The sequence below is a fragment of the Rhinolophus sinicus genome, chromosome 5 (assembly GCF_057876585.1).
Source record: "Rhinolophus sinicus isolate RSI-liver-muscle chromosome 5, RSI-T2T, whole genome shotgun sequence".
NCBI lineage: Eukaryota > Metazoa > Chordata > Mammalia > Chiroptera > Rhinolophidae > Rhinolophus > Rhinolophus sinicus.
In genome coordinates, this window is record NC_142505.1 from 47,725,001 (window position 1) to 47,739,233 (window position 14,233).

General features: G+C 40.9%; 2 protein-coding genes and 3 non-coding genes across 28 annotated transcripts in view; 4 read left to right on the forward strand and 1 right to left on the reverse strand.

Annotated features, from left to right (window-relative positions):
* PBRM1 (polybromo 1) overlaps positions 1-7,077 on the reverse strand; it is a 105,401-nt gene extending 98,324 nt beyond the window's left edge. For 8 of the 24 annotated variants that reach the window (XM_019724311.3, XM_019724307.3, XM_074313078.2 and 5 more), the window contains exons 1-4: positions 6,939-7,077; positions 3,930-4,055; positions 2,203-2,355; positions 1,134-1,231 (exon numbers count right to left, since the gene is read on the reverse strand). In XM_019724311.3, coding sequence (XP_019579870.1) covers positions 1,134-1,231; positions 2,203-2,355; positions 3,930-3,977 — 299 coding nt within the window. In that variant the 5' untranslated portion in view covers positions 3,978-4,055; positions 6,939-7,077. Of the gene's footprint in view, positions 1-1,121; positions 1,232-2,202; positions 2,356-3,929; positions 4,056-4,320; positions 4,461-5,244; positions 5,311-6,604; positions 6,622-6,938 lie in introns of those variants that run through there. The other 16 variants (XM_074313082.2, XM_074313079.2, XM_074313074.2 and 13 more) reach the window with 10 other exon arrangements.
* GNL3 (G protein nucleolar 3) lies at positions 7,056-14,225 on the forward strand. Its single transcript, XM_019724312.3, has 15 exons — positions 7,056-7,307; positions 7,924-7,982; positions 8,353-8,490; positions 8,592-8,705; positions 8,875-8,958; positions 10,201-10,333; positions 11,117-11,229; positions 11,481-11,598; positions 12,017-12,104; positions 12,622-12,796; positions 12,919-13,061; positions 13,143-13,279; positions 13,372-13,553; positions 13,815-13,881; positions 13,970-14,225. Exons 1-15 carry the CDS (start codon positions 7,295-7,297, stop codon positions 13,984-13,986), a joined length of 1,581 nt encoding a protein of 526 aa, XP_019579871.3. The 5' UTR covers positions 7,056-7,294; the 3' UTR covers positions 13,987-14,225.
* On the forward strand, positions 10,375-10,451 carry LOC141567370 (small nucleolar RNA SNORD19). Its single transcript, XR_012489965.1, has one exon. It is a non-coding gene; the product is annotated as a small nucleolar RNA SNORD19 (small nucleolar RNA).
* On the forward strand, positions 11,276-11,359 carry LOC141567373 (small nucleolar RNA SNORD19B). Its single transcript, XR_012489968.1, has one exon. It is a non-coding gene; the product is annotated as a small nucleolar RNA SNORD19B (small nucleolar RNA).
* On the forward strand, positions 12,485-12,561 carry LOC141567371 (small nucleolar RNA SNORD69). The gene has a single exon (XR_012489966.1). It is a non-coding gene; the product is annotated as a small nucleolar RNA SNORD69 (small nucleolar RNA).
* Positions 14,226-14,233: the final 8 nt, after the last annotated feature.

The following is a 14,233-nucleotide window of genomic DNA, read 5'->3' on the forward strand; positions in this document are numbered from 1 at the left end:
CACTGAAAATTATATATTTCTGCAATAAGTTAAAGACAAATAAACAGAAAGATCTCATGTTCATGGGTTAGAAAACTTAACATTGTTAAGACACCAACACTACTCAAAGCAATCTACAGATTCAACACAATCCCTATCAAAATCTCAATAGCACTTTTGCAGAAACAGAAAAAGCCATACTGGAATTCATAAGGAATTTCAAAGAGCCCAAACAGCCAAAACTATCTTAAAAAGAACAAAGTTGGAAGACTGTCAAGTTGATCTATAAATTAACCATCACAGAAGCTTACACTTTTTTATTTCAAAACTTACTACAAAACGGCAAGTATGGAAAAGATGTGGAGAAATTGGAACCCTGTACACTGTTGATGGGAATGTGAAATGGTGCATCAATTATAGAAAACAGTATGGTGATTCCTCAAAAGATTAAAAATAGAAATTACTACAGATCCAGCAATCCAAATTCTGGGTATACAGTATATCCAAAATAATTGAAAACAGCACCCTCAAAGACGTATTTGCACACCCATATTCACTGCAGCAATAGCCAAAAGGTGAAAGCAACTCAAGTGTTTATCGATGAATGGATAAAACAAAATGTGGCATACTCATACAATGGAATATTATTCACCTTAAAAAGGAAAAAAATCCTGTCACATGCTACAACATGAGATGAGTCTTGAGGACATTACGCTAAGTGAAATAAGCCATTCATGAAAGACATATACTGTATGATTCCACTTAGGAGGACTCTAAAGTGGTCAAACTCATAGAAACAGAAAGTGTAATGCTGGTGCCAAGGGTTAGGGGAAAGAGAGAAATGGGGTATTGCTTAATGGGTATCGAGTTTCAATTTTGCAATATGAAAAAATTCTGAAGATCTGTTGTATAACAATGTGAACACACTTAGCACTTACTAAACTGTACACTTAAGATGGTTAAGATTATAAATTTTATCTTGTGTATTTTTTACAATTAAAAAAATTTTTAAATACACTTTACCACATCTTGACTACAAAAAGAAATCAGACCCTAGTATCACTTAAACCGTTCCTTTCAAAAGAAAACTCAGTTACCTAACACTTTAAACACAGACCCAAGACCAAATTCCTCCCACTCACCTTCCAACTCACCTTCGCTTCGGTGCCCGAATGAAGAGCTCACAGAGGAGCCTGCCCTGTTCATCCTTATAGTCTCGGATGGTGTTGTAGAGTTCATGGCACACAGCAATCTATACACAGGAACAAAAGCAAATCACCAGAAAAGCGAACAGAAAGCCAGCGTAGGCATATGGATTATCTTTAATCAAAACATACCCATAAAAGGCAAGGAGAAAAGAAAAAGGACAAATCCCCAATTCTGACGTGGAACCCGAGACGGAAATATGCTGACAGTATCTCTCTTTATTTAAAATAATTTAACTGATAAAAATTTTTTGGTATCTTTCATTAGATTTATGCTACTGGTAACTTCTTCTTTTAAACTAAATCAGTTCATACCACTCTCTTGCTTAAAATCATCCAACAAAGGGGCTTCGTATTACTCAGAGAATAAAACCTAAACTCCTAACATTGCCCACAGAGTACAGAGGGTAACTACATACCCTCGTTGGGCACTTTGCCAGTCTCCTCCTCCCTCTTGACCATCTCTCTGTAATTACCACACACCAAACCCATTCCTGACCCAGCCCCTCTGCCTGGAACATTCTTCCCAAGCGCTCTGCAGGGCTGGTGCCTTTTCATCACAGAGAAACCTTTCCTAAGATTTGGGCCCAAACAGCCTGAATCACCCCAAATTTTGTTCTTAGCACTTATTGCCAGCTGAGAGTACTTTATTATTATTTATCTGTTCACCTGTTTACATTCTGCTTCCCTCCACACTGGAATCTAAGCTCCATGTGAAAAATTGGCTTGTCTTACACATGGCTACATCTCAGTCACCAGAACAGTGCTTAGCACATGATAAGCACAGTTATTTGAGTGAACTTATGTAACATACTAATACTCCTTATTTTTTCATAATATTATAGTATTACTGTAATACTTTTGGCTAAATATACACTTTTCATACAAGAAAGGTTAAGAATATCAATCCTGAGGGATAAGAAATGGAAAATCCTTGTATCTTAACTGCTTATCATTAAAGAAAGGGTAGGGAATCATAGGAAAAGCAGGCAGAAACTATGTGATGCAAGTTACTCACAGGATCTACCGTTGGAAGATTGGAAAGTCTCCTCCTTTTCCTGCTTGGGCCAGGTGTGGACACAGAATGGTGCCCGTCATCAAAGTCCCCACTGACGCTACTGGAAGGGGAGGTAGCTCTTCTTCTCTTGGAACCCATGGAATCCAACTTCTTCTGTAAGAAATAATTATCCATGTTCTTATATTTTAGACTCTGCCACCAACCCCTCAGCTGGCCACCTGATATCAAGTTTCTGGTTCATTCAGGAGGATATTTTAACTGCTGCAAAGATACTTGACTAACTATAAGTTTTTTCAATAGAAGTCCTGGACTTTGTTGCTTTAGTCTCTACCTTAACCAGAATGCTACATTTCAATTTGGATGGAACAAATTCAGCAAAAGTGTACTCGTTTGTATATCACCAATTTTGAACGACTCAACCACTTTAGGCCCCAAAATTACCCTGGACTGGAGTTTGAAAACCCATGTGTAGTGATACACCATTATGCTGGAGGTACACCCAAATACAGGCAGTCAGCTCATCTGTTTTCCCCAGTGTCTTATAATTATGATCATTTTCTAGGTGGGCCATGACATGGTAAAGAATAGGAAGCTGTGCCTGAGGCAAATGAGTTGAACAAAAAGGTCAGGGGACGATTAATCTTCTAGCATTTCAGATGCACACTAAAATTAACATTCTGAAAATGAATTTTCTCCACTCATTAAAGAAGGATCCACAAGACATACCCTTGGAAAAAACTTAATGTGACTTGCCATATCTATGCCAAAGTAGCAAAACTGTGCTTCGAAACTTTTCTGTCAACCCAAACTAACTTGCTTTTCAGCTATATGAAGTACTCCATCTCAGTGAATTCTGAGATCATAGCTTTTCAGTTTAGTAGATGATCTGGAAGAGGACATCAAAGGTGAGCTTCTAGGTCCTGCCTGGTTTTTCAGAAACTCACAAATATTTCTCAGTTTCAGGCAAGCTGCTAAGCAACTAATCTTAACTTTACAAATATACGCATTTGACCATAACACAGGAAATGTAATCACTGAAACGATCTGTTACAGCTAGAGGGAAAAGATGTATACTAGAAGGTCCTACAACGTTTATACAATTTCACAACAGTATCAAACAGTATGTTGTGATTTCAAAGGTCTTTCTCTAAAGCTAAAAGAAAAAGCTGATCTCAGTTTCACTCATCAACATTCAATTTTAGGAAACTAAGACACCCGCAGCTGAGAAAATAGGTTGCCAGTAGTAGGGAGAAAAAAATTGGGGATCTCCAGGGAATTAAAGCAGGAACAAAACAAACCAACAAATAAACAATCCTGGTATCCAATTAAGAAACAAGAAAGACTCTCCTCTCTTCCTTCAATAGTCCATATGGTATTTAAAAAGGGCCCACCATAAAGATGTTCCTATCTCTAGGCTTTGGTTTGTTATACAGTGTATTAGTTTGCAATTGGCTATAACTGGCTAAAAACTTCAAAGGGCTTAGGCTAAGGACAGCCAAGGTTTGTTGATTATTGTTTTATTTATAAAAGGCTAACTGGTCTCAATTCATTAAGATGAAGAAACTAAGGACCAATCCTTTATAAACAATCTATGACAAGGACACAAGTGGATTTGATGAACATGAGAGGCAATCTTTATGGAAAGGATAACAAAATTTAAGAAAGGTGGAAGGGAAAAGGCAAGGAAGGACAGAAAAGGGAAAAGGTGTAGATGATCAGTAATTTACCAGCTTTACCAGAGCACAACCAGCGCCTCGAAAAGCCAGTCTCCTCATTATGTCTGAAGGCCAAGTGAAGCCAGTGAGAGAAGGCAGGGCTTTAGAAGTGCTGATTCAGTGATAATATATTCAAAACTGAAAGAGAAGAACAAGACAGAAAAGGGGAAATAAAAAAGAAGGGTCAGAAGGAGTAAAAATGAGTACGAACAGACAGAAAACATTCAAGGAGAACTGCTACGGAAAGATAAAAGAACTGGAGAAAATAGGCATATCAGTTTTCTTGTGCCAATGAAACAAACTGCTGCAAAGGCTCAGGCATTAAAAGTACCTGGTATTTCTTCCATTTTAAAACCAAATGCTTGTGCTTAAAGAGGTCTCACTGAGGTTCCCCTTTACTCACAAGGAATGGCTGTCAATTCCAGGAATGAAGCATGCCTGCCCAAATGCCCCCTAGTCGGTAAGAGCAGAATTCAATCACAAAGCTGGAATGGAGAGTGAACACATGTGGAAGGCTCACATGTGACACCAAGGGTTGGCAAGCTGGAACAAACAGAGAATGGGTTCATGTGAGCAGAGTATGGAAAACTCCACCCCGCCAAAAAAAAGAAAAATTTTTTTTCAGAGAAAGACATTTCTTTCCAAAAGTCCTATCAGCATTGGGAAGATACCACGTACAAGTTTAGCGAGGTTAAAAACAAAACAAACAAACAAATAAACTTCAACCATTTTGCCAGGTCAAAATTACTTTTATAAATAACCCACTGAAAATCAAGTGACAAAAAAATATAAATCATGGGTGTATGCATACTTTAGACCATACAATATCCAAAACTCCTTGAATCATTAATTTACTTTGGTAAGTAAAGAAAGAGATGCAACTTAAGGATAATTTTCAAATTTTTTTTTATCCAAAGGACACATCTTAAAATACATTTTGGAAGTTTGGCAAGACAGACAATGTGGTCAGTTGGGTGGGAGGAGCAACAGGACCGGAATTCAAAAGACAAGAGTCCCAGTTTTCCCACCTCTAATTATCCGTTTGATGTTGCTTGAGTCACAACCGCAGATCTGTTTATTCATTTATAATATGAGAACAGTAAAGTGTACATATCTCCCTTGGATTGTTACGACAATGAAATATATGTGAAATCACTTTGGAACTTCAAAGCACAACAAAAATGATAAGTTTCAACTTTAGGAGTACATGCTCCGTGGGCACAGGAAAAGAATTTTATTCATTTTGCAGCCCTGGTTTATAGAATAACAACTGGTATAGTTTGGGTGATCAATTTGTTTTTAACAAAGGTATTAAAAGTGCACTTACATGGGACATTGAAAAAAGTTTGTATAATTTAAAAAGCCTGTGAGCATCCCGTCAGCAATCCTTTTTCTATGAAGAGGAAAGAAATAGATTCTGTAGCTGGATAACAAATTTTAAAATGGCATTATGTTCACATGTCCAAAGTCTGACAACCAACGATAAACTAAAGAACAACTTCATAATGTGTAACTGGGAAAATATTTACTCAGTATAGACAAATGGTATATTTTGACACTTTATAAACTTTTAGTACTCTGCTGTATTTCTAGTGATACTTATTGCTGTAAACACATGCTTAAAACAAAAGTAGAAAACACGATTCAAAGAAAAAACAATCACTTATAATCCTACTTCTCCGAGGAAAACACACACTTATCTTTGGCGTTCACAGCATTCAGTATTTATTCTATGCCTTAGTTGCTTTTTTTTTTTTTTAAATAAAAGCGTTAACAAACCATATGTATTATTTTGCAGCCTGTGTTTTAACTTAAGCAAGATTCTTCCAAGTCAACATTCTTCTACATGATATTTGATGGCTCGATAGTTGTCTAACATCCCCATATGGATATATCACAACTTCCTAATCTTGGGAATTTGGGTACAATATTAATATCAGAGGTATTCTGTACACTCCCAAAGCCAAAGAAAGTGGTCAAGGCCCTTTCATTTATCCACACATAAATGTTACTGTTTTAATTTGAAACCCTTCTCTAAAAGATGCTTTCCAATCTTCCTTTGGATTTTAAAACATAAGCAATCTGTTAACAAGTAATACAGCAAAAATTATACTACTTTCTTATACTACTTGTATTGAGTTCAATTTGCTTCTGATATTTGGGAAAGAGTGCACTTCTAAATGGAAAAAGAAAAAAAAAACACCTAAAAATCATTTTTTGAGGAGCCCTTGCTTGTTGGAGAATAAGTTAACAAAAATGTTTTACTCCAACACGTTTCTATAATTGTAATATTAATTTCTATATCCACAATACTGCATATTTGTCACTTGTTTTTCAGGATTTCTTCTACACTTTTGCCAAGCTTCCCTTCTACGTCACCAATATGTACCCTATAATAACAAAACTATGCTTCTCTTTCAATAAAATATTTTAAGAGATGGGAAAATATTAAAAACAAGAAATGTACAGTTTAAAAACCTCGATTCTTTATGATGTTGCAGATAAGAAATATCTGGCGTCAACTACAAACACAAGTCCCACTGATAAAAATACTCGGTCTGAAACAGTCATCGAGAAAGTGTACAAAAAAACCCCCAAAATCACTAGAAGAGTTTGTATCCGGACCGTCAACAAACAACAAAAAAGGAAGGCCCTGACCTGCGGAGGAAATAAAACACTTTCCCGACCTGTCACTTGTAAGGAGGCACTAGGGAAAACGCTGACAGCTTTGAAGCTGCCCGCGACGAGCACTCTGCCAGCCGCCGGGAGCGGGAAAGAGGGGCGCGGGGCGTTTCCGGGCCGCGGAGCGCCTTTGTCCCGGCAGGCAGGTGCCACCCGGCTGCCGGGCCCGTCTCGATGCCCGTCGCCGTGCCCCGCCCCACCTCGTACACCCGGCCAGACCGGCGCGTCCCCACGGTCGGGGCGGGGCCTCCGCCGCTGCTCCCGCCCGCTAGGGCCCACACAAAGGCCCGGCAGCCAGCCGAAGAGGGGCGGCCCCGCCCGTCCCAGGCCCGGCCTTACCCAGCCGCTCCGCCGCCTGCAGCCCCGGCCGCGGTCCCCGACCGCCGCGCCCCGCCCCGTGGCCGCCACGGCTGCTGCTATTGCTCCTCCGTCCGCGGCCGCGGCCGACGCTCCAACACCCGCCGCCCTCACCGCCCTCACCCCTCCCGGTGCCGCCGCAAACCCAGCCCTGGCGCCGCCAAGCAAACCTGGCTCCGCGCGACATTGCGTGCGCGCGCACGCGGGCCGGAGGCGGCGCGCTTTACGGCGGCAGCGTGAGAGCGTGACGCTCGCCGGTGTCCTCAGTTCACACGTGGCCGCGGTGGAGGCAGGTTGTAGCTACTGCTTCTGCCGACACAGCGGTTCCGCTTTCCAGTATGAAGCGGCCGAGTGAGTGTGGTCGGGGAGCGGGAGGGGAGGCTCCTTTCCCTCTGATGGTCGACCTTCAGGGTGCTTTTCTGCGGCAGTTGGGATCTGCCGGTAGGCCATCGGCCATCGCCCTGATTCTGGTTAGAACAGAGGGTTTGAAGGCGCCACGTTAACCGCAGGGCCTATAATGGAGAAGGAGGGCTGGGCCCCAGAGGTGGAGATCAGACCAGAATTTCGGGAGGAAACAGTGTCTGAGCCAGGTTTAGGGCTCAGCCTGTTCCCTTCAGCGCCACGTTCATCCGGCTCAGTGAGGTCTGAGAACCGCCTCTCAAATCCACTGTTCGCCCGTGCCTTGTGATTCGTGTTGTTTGACAAGAAGTGGCTGTCGTTTTGGGTCTCACACTCCTGAGTACGATCCCAGGCTAAAATGAGAAGAGTGGGAGCAGGGTAGTTGGGTTCTACTCTGGGTCTGAGTCAAATTCTCAGGGATTTGAGTGACGTGTATTTTATGTGCCCCACAAGATTCTTAAATTATATTTAAGAGCTTATTAATTACTTAACACCAAAAGGGACGTGACCAAAAACTAAACAAACTGATCACTTGTGTCTAATTTTTGTGTGATGTGTTTCTGTGTAGAGTTAAAGAAAGCAAGTAAACGCATGACCTGCCATAAGCGGTATAAGATCCAAAAAAAGGTAAGTCTTGTACCTGGGAGAGCTATACCAGATATAATGCTGACTTCTGCCTCACCTCTCCAGGAGGAGGCCTGGATCTTATGATATTATCTCACAAGCTCTTAGGTATCAAGAGTACAGCTGTGGGAAAGGGCAGTAATTCATTGATCAGAAAGTCTATAACTTTGATCAACATGTTAACAACCTCTGCAAAAAGTTTCTGGTGACATTTTCTTGATGTTTTAGGCATAAATATGTGTCTCCGAATGATACAATTACAGTTACATTTTTCTGGGTCATTTTATACAGGTGTAACTAAACTGCAGCCCAATTTGTTTCTCACAAGGATTTTGTGTAGCATTTTTGTAAACTGATAAATTTATTATGATAGGTTCGAGAACACCATCGAAAATTGAGGAAGGAGGCTAAGAAACGGGGCCACAAGAAGTCTAGGAAAGACCTGGGAGTTCCAAACAGTGCTCCTTTTAAGGAGGCTCTTCTTCGGGAAGCAGAGCTAAGGAAACAGCGGGTACGATACATTAGCTGAAATACTCAACTTTTTTTTTTTCATAGTAAAATAACAATACTAAGTCACGTTGGCTCACCCATTTCTCTTATGGTTTGACACAGCTTGAAGAACTAAAACAGCAGCAGAAACTTGACAGGCAGAAAGAACAGGAAAAGAAAAGAAAACTTGACACTAACTCTGGTGTTGAGCCATCTAACGTGGAACCTGTGAAGGAGGTACGATTAGGTCTCTTGGTGAATGAGAGATGAGTTCTGATGTAGAAGTAAAAGCACATAACAGGGCAGGCATTGTGGCCTCCCTAATCAGTCATGGAAAATGGAGAAACAGGTTACAATTGCTGAACTTCTAATTCTGTGTTCTTTTCCCCTTGTCTTTATCCTTTAGGAATTTGGGCAGTGCAACGCTAAGAACAAAGCCAAGGCGGGCAAACAGAATCCAAAGAAGTTGTATTGTCAGGAACTCAAAAAGGTATCTTACTCTAGGTCAGTGTCTAAAATGGGTGCTGAGGTTTAAAAGACTAGTCATTCCTTTTTCCTAGCACCAACCTTGTAAAGTTGGGAGTAGAGTTCACTTGAGCTAGAAGGAAGCCTTCAGCAAATTGGTTTATCCTATTTAGGGCCTTTTTGTTACAGTTAGCTGAAGGAAATATTCTTGTGGTTTTAAATTTTTGCAACAGAACAGTTACCCATAAACATGATTTACAAAGGTGGTATTTGTGTTAAAGTGACAACATTGGCACAGTGGTTTTTAAAGTAAAGGAAAATACATCAGAATAAGCAGTGTGAAAATAAGAGTCTAAAGTACTTTGTTGAAACCTAAGTGAAGTAGATCAAGAGGGTGTCTTGGTGTAGTTGCTCCCTAGCACTCCCACCCTTCATACCTGTTTTTTTTTTTTTTTTGTTTTTTTAAATGATTTAATTTAACCGTATAGCCTGTAGAGTTGTGTTGCCTTTTTTTTTTTTTTTTAATTGGGGAAACGGAACAGGACTTTATGGGGGAAGTGTGTACTTCCAGGCCTTTTTTCCAGGTCAAGTTGTTGTCCTTTCAATCTTAGTTGTGGAGGGCGCAGCTCAGCTCCAGGTCCAGTTGCCGTTTCTAGTTGCAGGGGACACAGCCCACCATCCCTTGTGGGAGTCGAACCAGCAACCTTGTGGTTGAGAGCCCGTGCTCCAACCAACTGAGCCATCCCGGAGGCAGCTCAGCTCAAGGTGCCGTGTTCAATCTTAGTTGCAGGGGGCGCTGCCCTCCATCTCTTGTGGGACTCGAGGAATTGAACCGGCAACCTTGTGGTTGAGAGCCCATTGGCCCATGTGGGAATTGACTCCGGCAGCCTTCGGAGTTAGGAGCATGGAGCTCTAACCGCTTGAGCCACCGGGCCGGCCCCATACCTGTTTTTCCAAGTTCACTCTCCCCTGTAAATAGAACTTGACTATGCTTCTCATCAGCTCTTGGCAGAGCCACAAGAGCTTAGCAGCTACCCAATTCACGATGGGAGGATTATATATTCAGACAGTGGGGGTGCTTCCGCTTTTGAAATCTACTTTAATGAGAGGCCAGAAGCTACGGTGCAAACCTCTGTTTTACTTTCCTGGGGGAAATGAACAAACATTCTCCGTATCACGTTGTCGCAGAGTGGATAATGTCAGTATACTTGTGTGGAGGGTGTTCTGAAAGCAAGGGTTGTTCTTCTGATCATTTATACATTGACAGGTGATTGAAGCCTCAGATGTTGTGCTGGAAGTGTTGGATGCCAGAGATCCTCTTGGTTGCAGGTGTCCCCAGGTAGAAGAGGCCGTTATCCAGGGTGGACAGAAAAAGTTGGTACTTGTATTAAATAAATCAGGTGAGCAAAAAGGATGCCCTTTGTGTTCCATACGCACTAGTGAGGTATGAGGAAAACATCTGAACGGTCTGATTGTCACTGAAGACTGATAAGATCCAACTCTGACCTCATCAAAACCAGTGCATTTCCTTTCTTATCGCTAAAGACAATGCTGGGCAGTGGGGTGGAGGTGTTTTCTATGTGTGGTTTCACTGGTTTCTGCTGTCCTTTTGCCGTTCAGTACTTATCACCTTATTTAATAGTGTAAGCTTCTATACTAAGGTTACTGCATAATATATTTCACATAGGAAGTGATGATAGTGTGTCATTCCCCACACCTGCACAATGTTGATTGTGTGACAATAATTAGATAAAATGCATAGTTACGTATTGGTTTGAACAGCAGGAATAGGAAACCTCAGAGACCTGTGAAGCAGAAAGTAACAATGGGACCTAAAATTACTGTTGGGGTCAGTAAATATGGCTGCTACTGGAGAGTAAATTCTTGAAACATTGCCCTAGGGTTAGCAGGATAATAATCTAGAGGTTGACTTAATCCTGAAAGGGTGAGCAGTACAGAGGAGAATTGAAGAAATACAGAGGTGTAGGTATTGAACTCTGTTAAGATAAGGATGGTATATGGTAGGAAGTTTGCGCTCTCCCCATTTTCCAGTTAAATCCTTTTGGGGGGGAAAACAAACAGAAAAGGCAAACCAGAGTGAAATCCGGTTTACCATGTTTTGCAAATTCATCTCAACCAAGTGACCAAATTGGAGCATGTGTCTTATTCCTAATCCCTATCAGATTTGGTACCAAAGGAAAATTTGGAGAACTGGCTGAATTATTTGAAGAAAGAATTGCCAACAGTGGTGTTCAAAGCCTCAACAAATCTGAAGGACAAACGGAAGATAACCAAGGTACCCTTTACTGTCAGTGTTGGGGGTATGTTTCTTTCAGATTTTTGGATGGCTGAAATATGATGAGTATACAAAATCTTGATTAAAAAAAATGAGAACTTATAAGATCCAACTCTGATTTCATCCAGAGGTAATCTGAAAGGTAGGCATGTGGTGATTTTAATGGCTGGGCTCTGGAGCCAGATTTTCGGGTTTTATATGATGGATTGTCAGAAGTGGTTAAACTAATTACTTGCATTTTTAATGTGAAGATAAAGAGGAAAGCTGCTCCATTCAAAAGTGAAGTCTGCATTGGGAAAGAAGGTCTTTGGAAGCTTCTTAGAGGTTTTCGGGAGATGTTGGGCAAAGCTATTCAGGTTGGAGTAATTGGTGAGTTACAGTTCAACACATTTTATGTCTTAAAGTGCCAAGAATTTTTCCGTGTTAAGAGTGTATGGGGTTGTTGCTAAATATAAACACTTTTTGCCCACCTTACCGAATACACACAATGTAAAGACAGAAATTTTAAGTGATTGCTGCTTAATTCTGTTTTTTTTTTGCCAATTGTGCACTGTAGGAAGTTGGCTTCTAAAATTTCTTCGTTTATTTTAATCATCTTTTCCTGCTCTTATTACTTGTGTAAGAAATGAGTTTGTTAAGATTGACCTTAGTAATGAAGTGAAGACACTCAGATTCAACTCTGGTCTTGCTCTAAACATCAGGCAAGCATAAAATAAAGCAGTGGAAATGTTATCATTACCAGCACATAATGCCTTTTGTATCTGTGGATTTGTTATACCATTTATAGGTTTTCCAAATGTGGGGAAAAGCAGCATCATCAATAGCTTAAAACAAGAACGGATATGTAATGTCGGTGTATCCATGGGGCTTACAAGGTAAACTGAGTTGTTCCATATTGTAGTATTTCATTATGGATGAGTAAATATGATTGTTTTGGATATCTTAAGAAAATTTCCCATTCTTTAGAGGTGTCAGTGAAAGGAAGAGGGTTAAGCCAGTACTAGGCTTGGGGAAGAATTAAGAGTGGAATAACTGCCCACAATCTGGTTTGAAAGACCGGCAAATAGATTGAGGGGGAAAGCTGCCTCAGAGAAAGCAATGCTTGAACCCGGCCTTGAAATGAATATAAGTCTGCCAGGTAGAAGAGGGGAAACATTTATGCAGAGGAAACAGCATGTGTTTGGGTCAATATGTAAGCTATAACATGCAGTGCTTCTCTTTAGAAGGGGAAGGTGCAATGTTATGGTTTTAGATAAACATGAAGCAAGTGATGATAAACTGGATCTGACGGACTGTGCTGAGTTTGTTCAATCCAACCCTGAGCTTCGTGTTCTGTCTCTTGTACTTCAGATAAACTAGTACCCTCATTAATTACCATCTCTCTTGTTTCAGGAGCATGCAGGTTGTCCCCCTGGACAAACAAATCACAATCATAGATAGTCCAAGTTTCATTGTGTCTCCACTTAACTCTCCCACTGCACTTGCTCTGAGAAGTCCAGCAAGTATTGAAGTACTAAAACCCGTGGAGGCTGCCAGCGCCATCCTGTCCCAGGCTGATGCTCGACAGGTAAAAGAGCCCCTTTCCCTTAAGCTCTATTTTCTCTCTTCATTGGAAGCATTTAAAGTAGAAAATTTTCAAAAATTTTTATATCCGCGCTGTATCAAATAAGTTTTTCTTTTTTTTTTAAGGTAGTACTGAAATTCACTGTCCCAGACTTTAAGAATTCTCTGGAGTTTTTTACTTTGCTTGCACAGAGAAGAGGACTGCACCAAAAAGGTGGAAGCCCAAATGTAGAAGGTGCTGCCAAACTGCTGTGGTCTGAGTGGACAGGGTAAGGCTTCTTTCTGTAGGCATTTTGATGACCAATAGAGGAAAGGAACTGATTTTTGACAAATCTTGTTTTTAATACCAGTGGCTCCTTAGGTTACTATTGCCATCCCCCTGCATCCTGGACTCTTTCTCCACATTTTAATGAGAGCATTGTGACAGACATGATGTGGGGCTTTAATCTGGAAGAACTGGGAAAGAACAATGCACACAGCATACAAGGTAAGCAAGGCTTGTGCTTGACTGCTGTCTTCATCAGCTGACGGGCTAAGCAAGGTCTCAATCTGTTTACATGTACTGTGTTCCTTTCCTAGCCATCAGGGGCCCTCGTTTAGCCAGTAGCATCCTTTTCCAGTCCTCGGGTCTGACAAATGGAATAATAGAGGAAAAGGACATACCTGAAGAATTACCAAAACAGAAAGAGAGGAAGCAGGAAACGGCGGAGGACTATGAAGACATGGACGCTGACCAGGAAAGTGTTGATGAAGAAGCCAGTGTAAGTATGTTGTCCATGAATTGTTCAAGCTGAAGGAAGTTTTCCAGCATTATAATGTACAACAAATGGGAAGGGACTGAAGGTAGAAATTAAATATTTCAGGATAGATTACCAAAAAGCCCCATACAATTTAGATGTTTAAGTCTTCCAATCGTTAGTTTGTGCATCCCATTATGTGTACCTTCAGAGACTTCCAAGTCATAATTACTTGGATTGAGTAGACAAAGGCTACTAATATATCACTGTTTCTTTGTCCCACAGGCAAAGAGTTCAGATGTGTCCCCTGCAAGAGAGACCTGCAAGGTACTCCCTGAGGAATCTCAAGCAGGTGAATTGGGTGGAGGGGTCGTCTAACAAAGCAGAGTGGTATGGAATTGTTTCTACTTTTTTAAACGTCATTTTTCTTTCTTATATAGGTGAACAATCTGAATGATGTTACGTCTTGGATGGAATGACTGAAGAGGAAGATGATGCTTACGATTTCAGTATAGACTATGTGTAACAACTGTCCTCAAAAAGTTGTGGGTTTTTTTTAACATTTTGAACAGACTCTTAAGCTGTTCTATGTGTCATCACACATACCAGTTCATTTCCAGTGTGACATAAGCTGTGTAAATTTTGTACATGTGTATATGATATATTCATTAAAAAAAAAATCAGGCAATGTAGAAAGTGTCTGA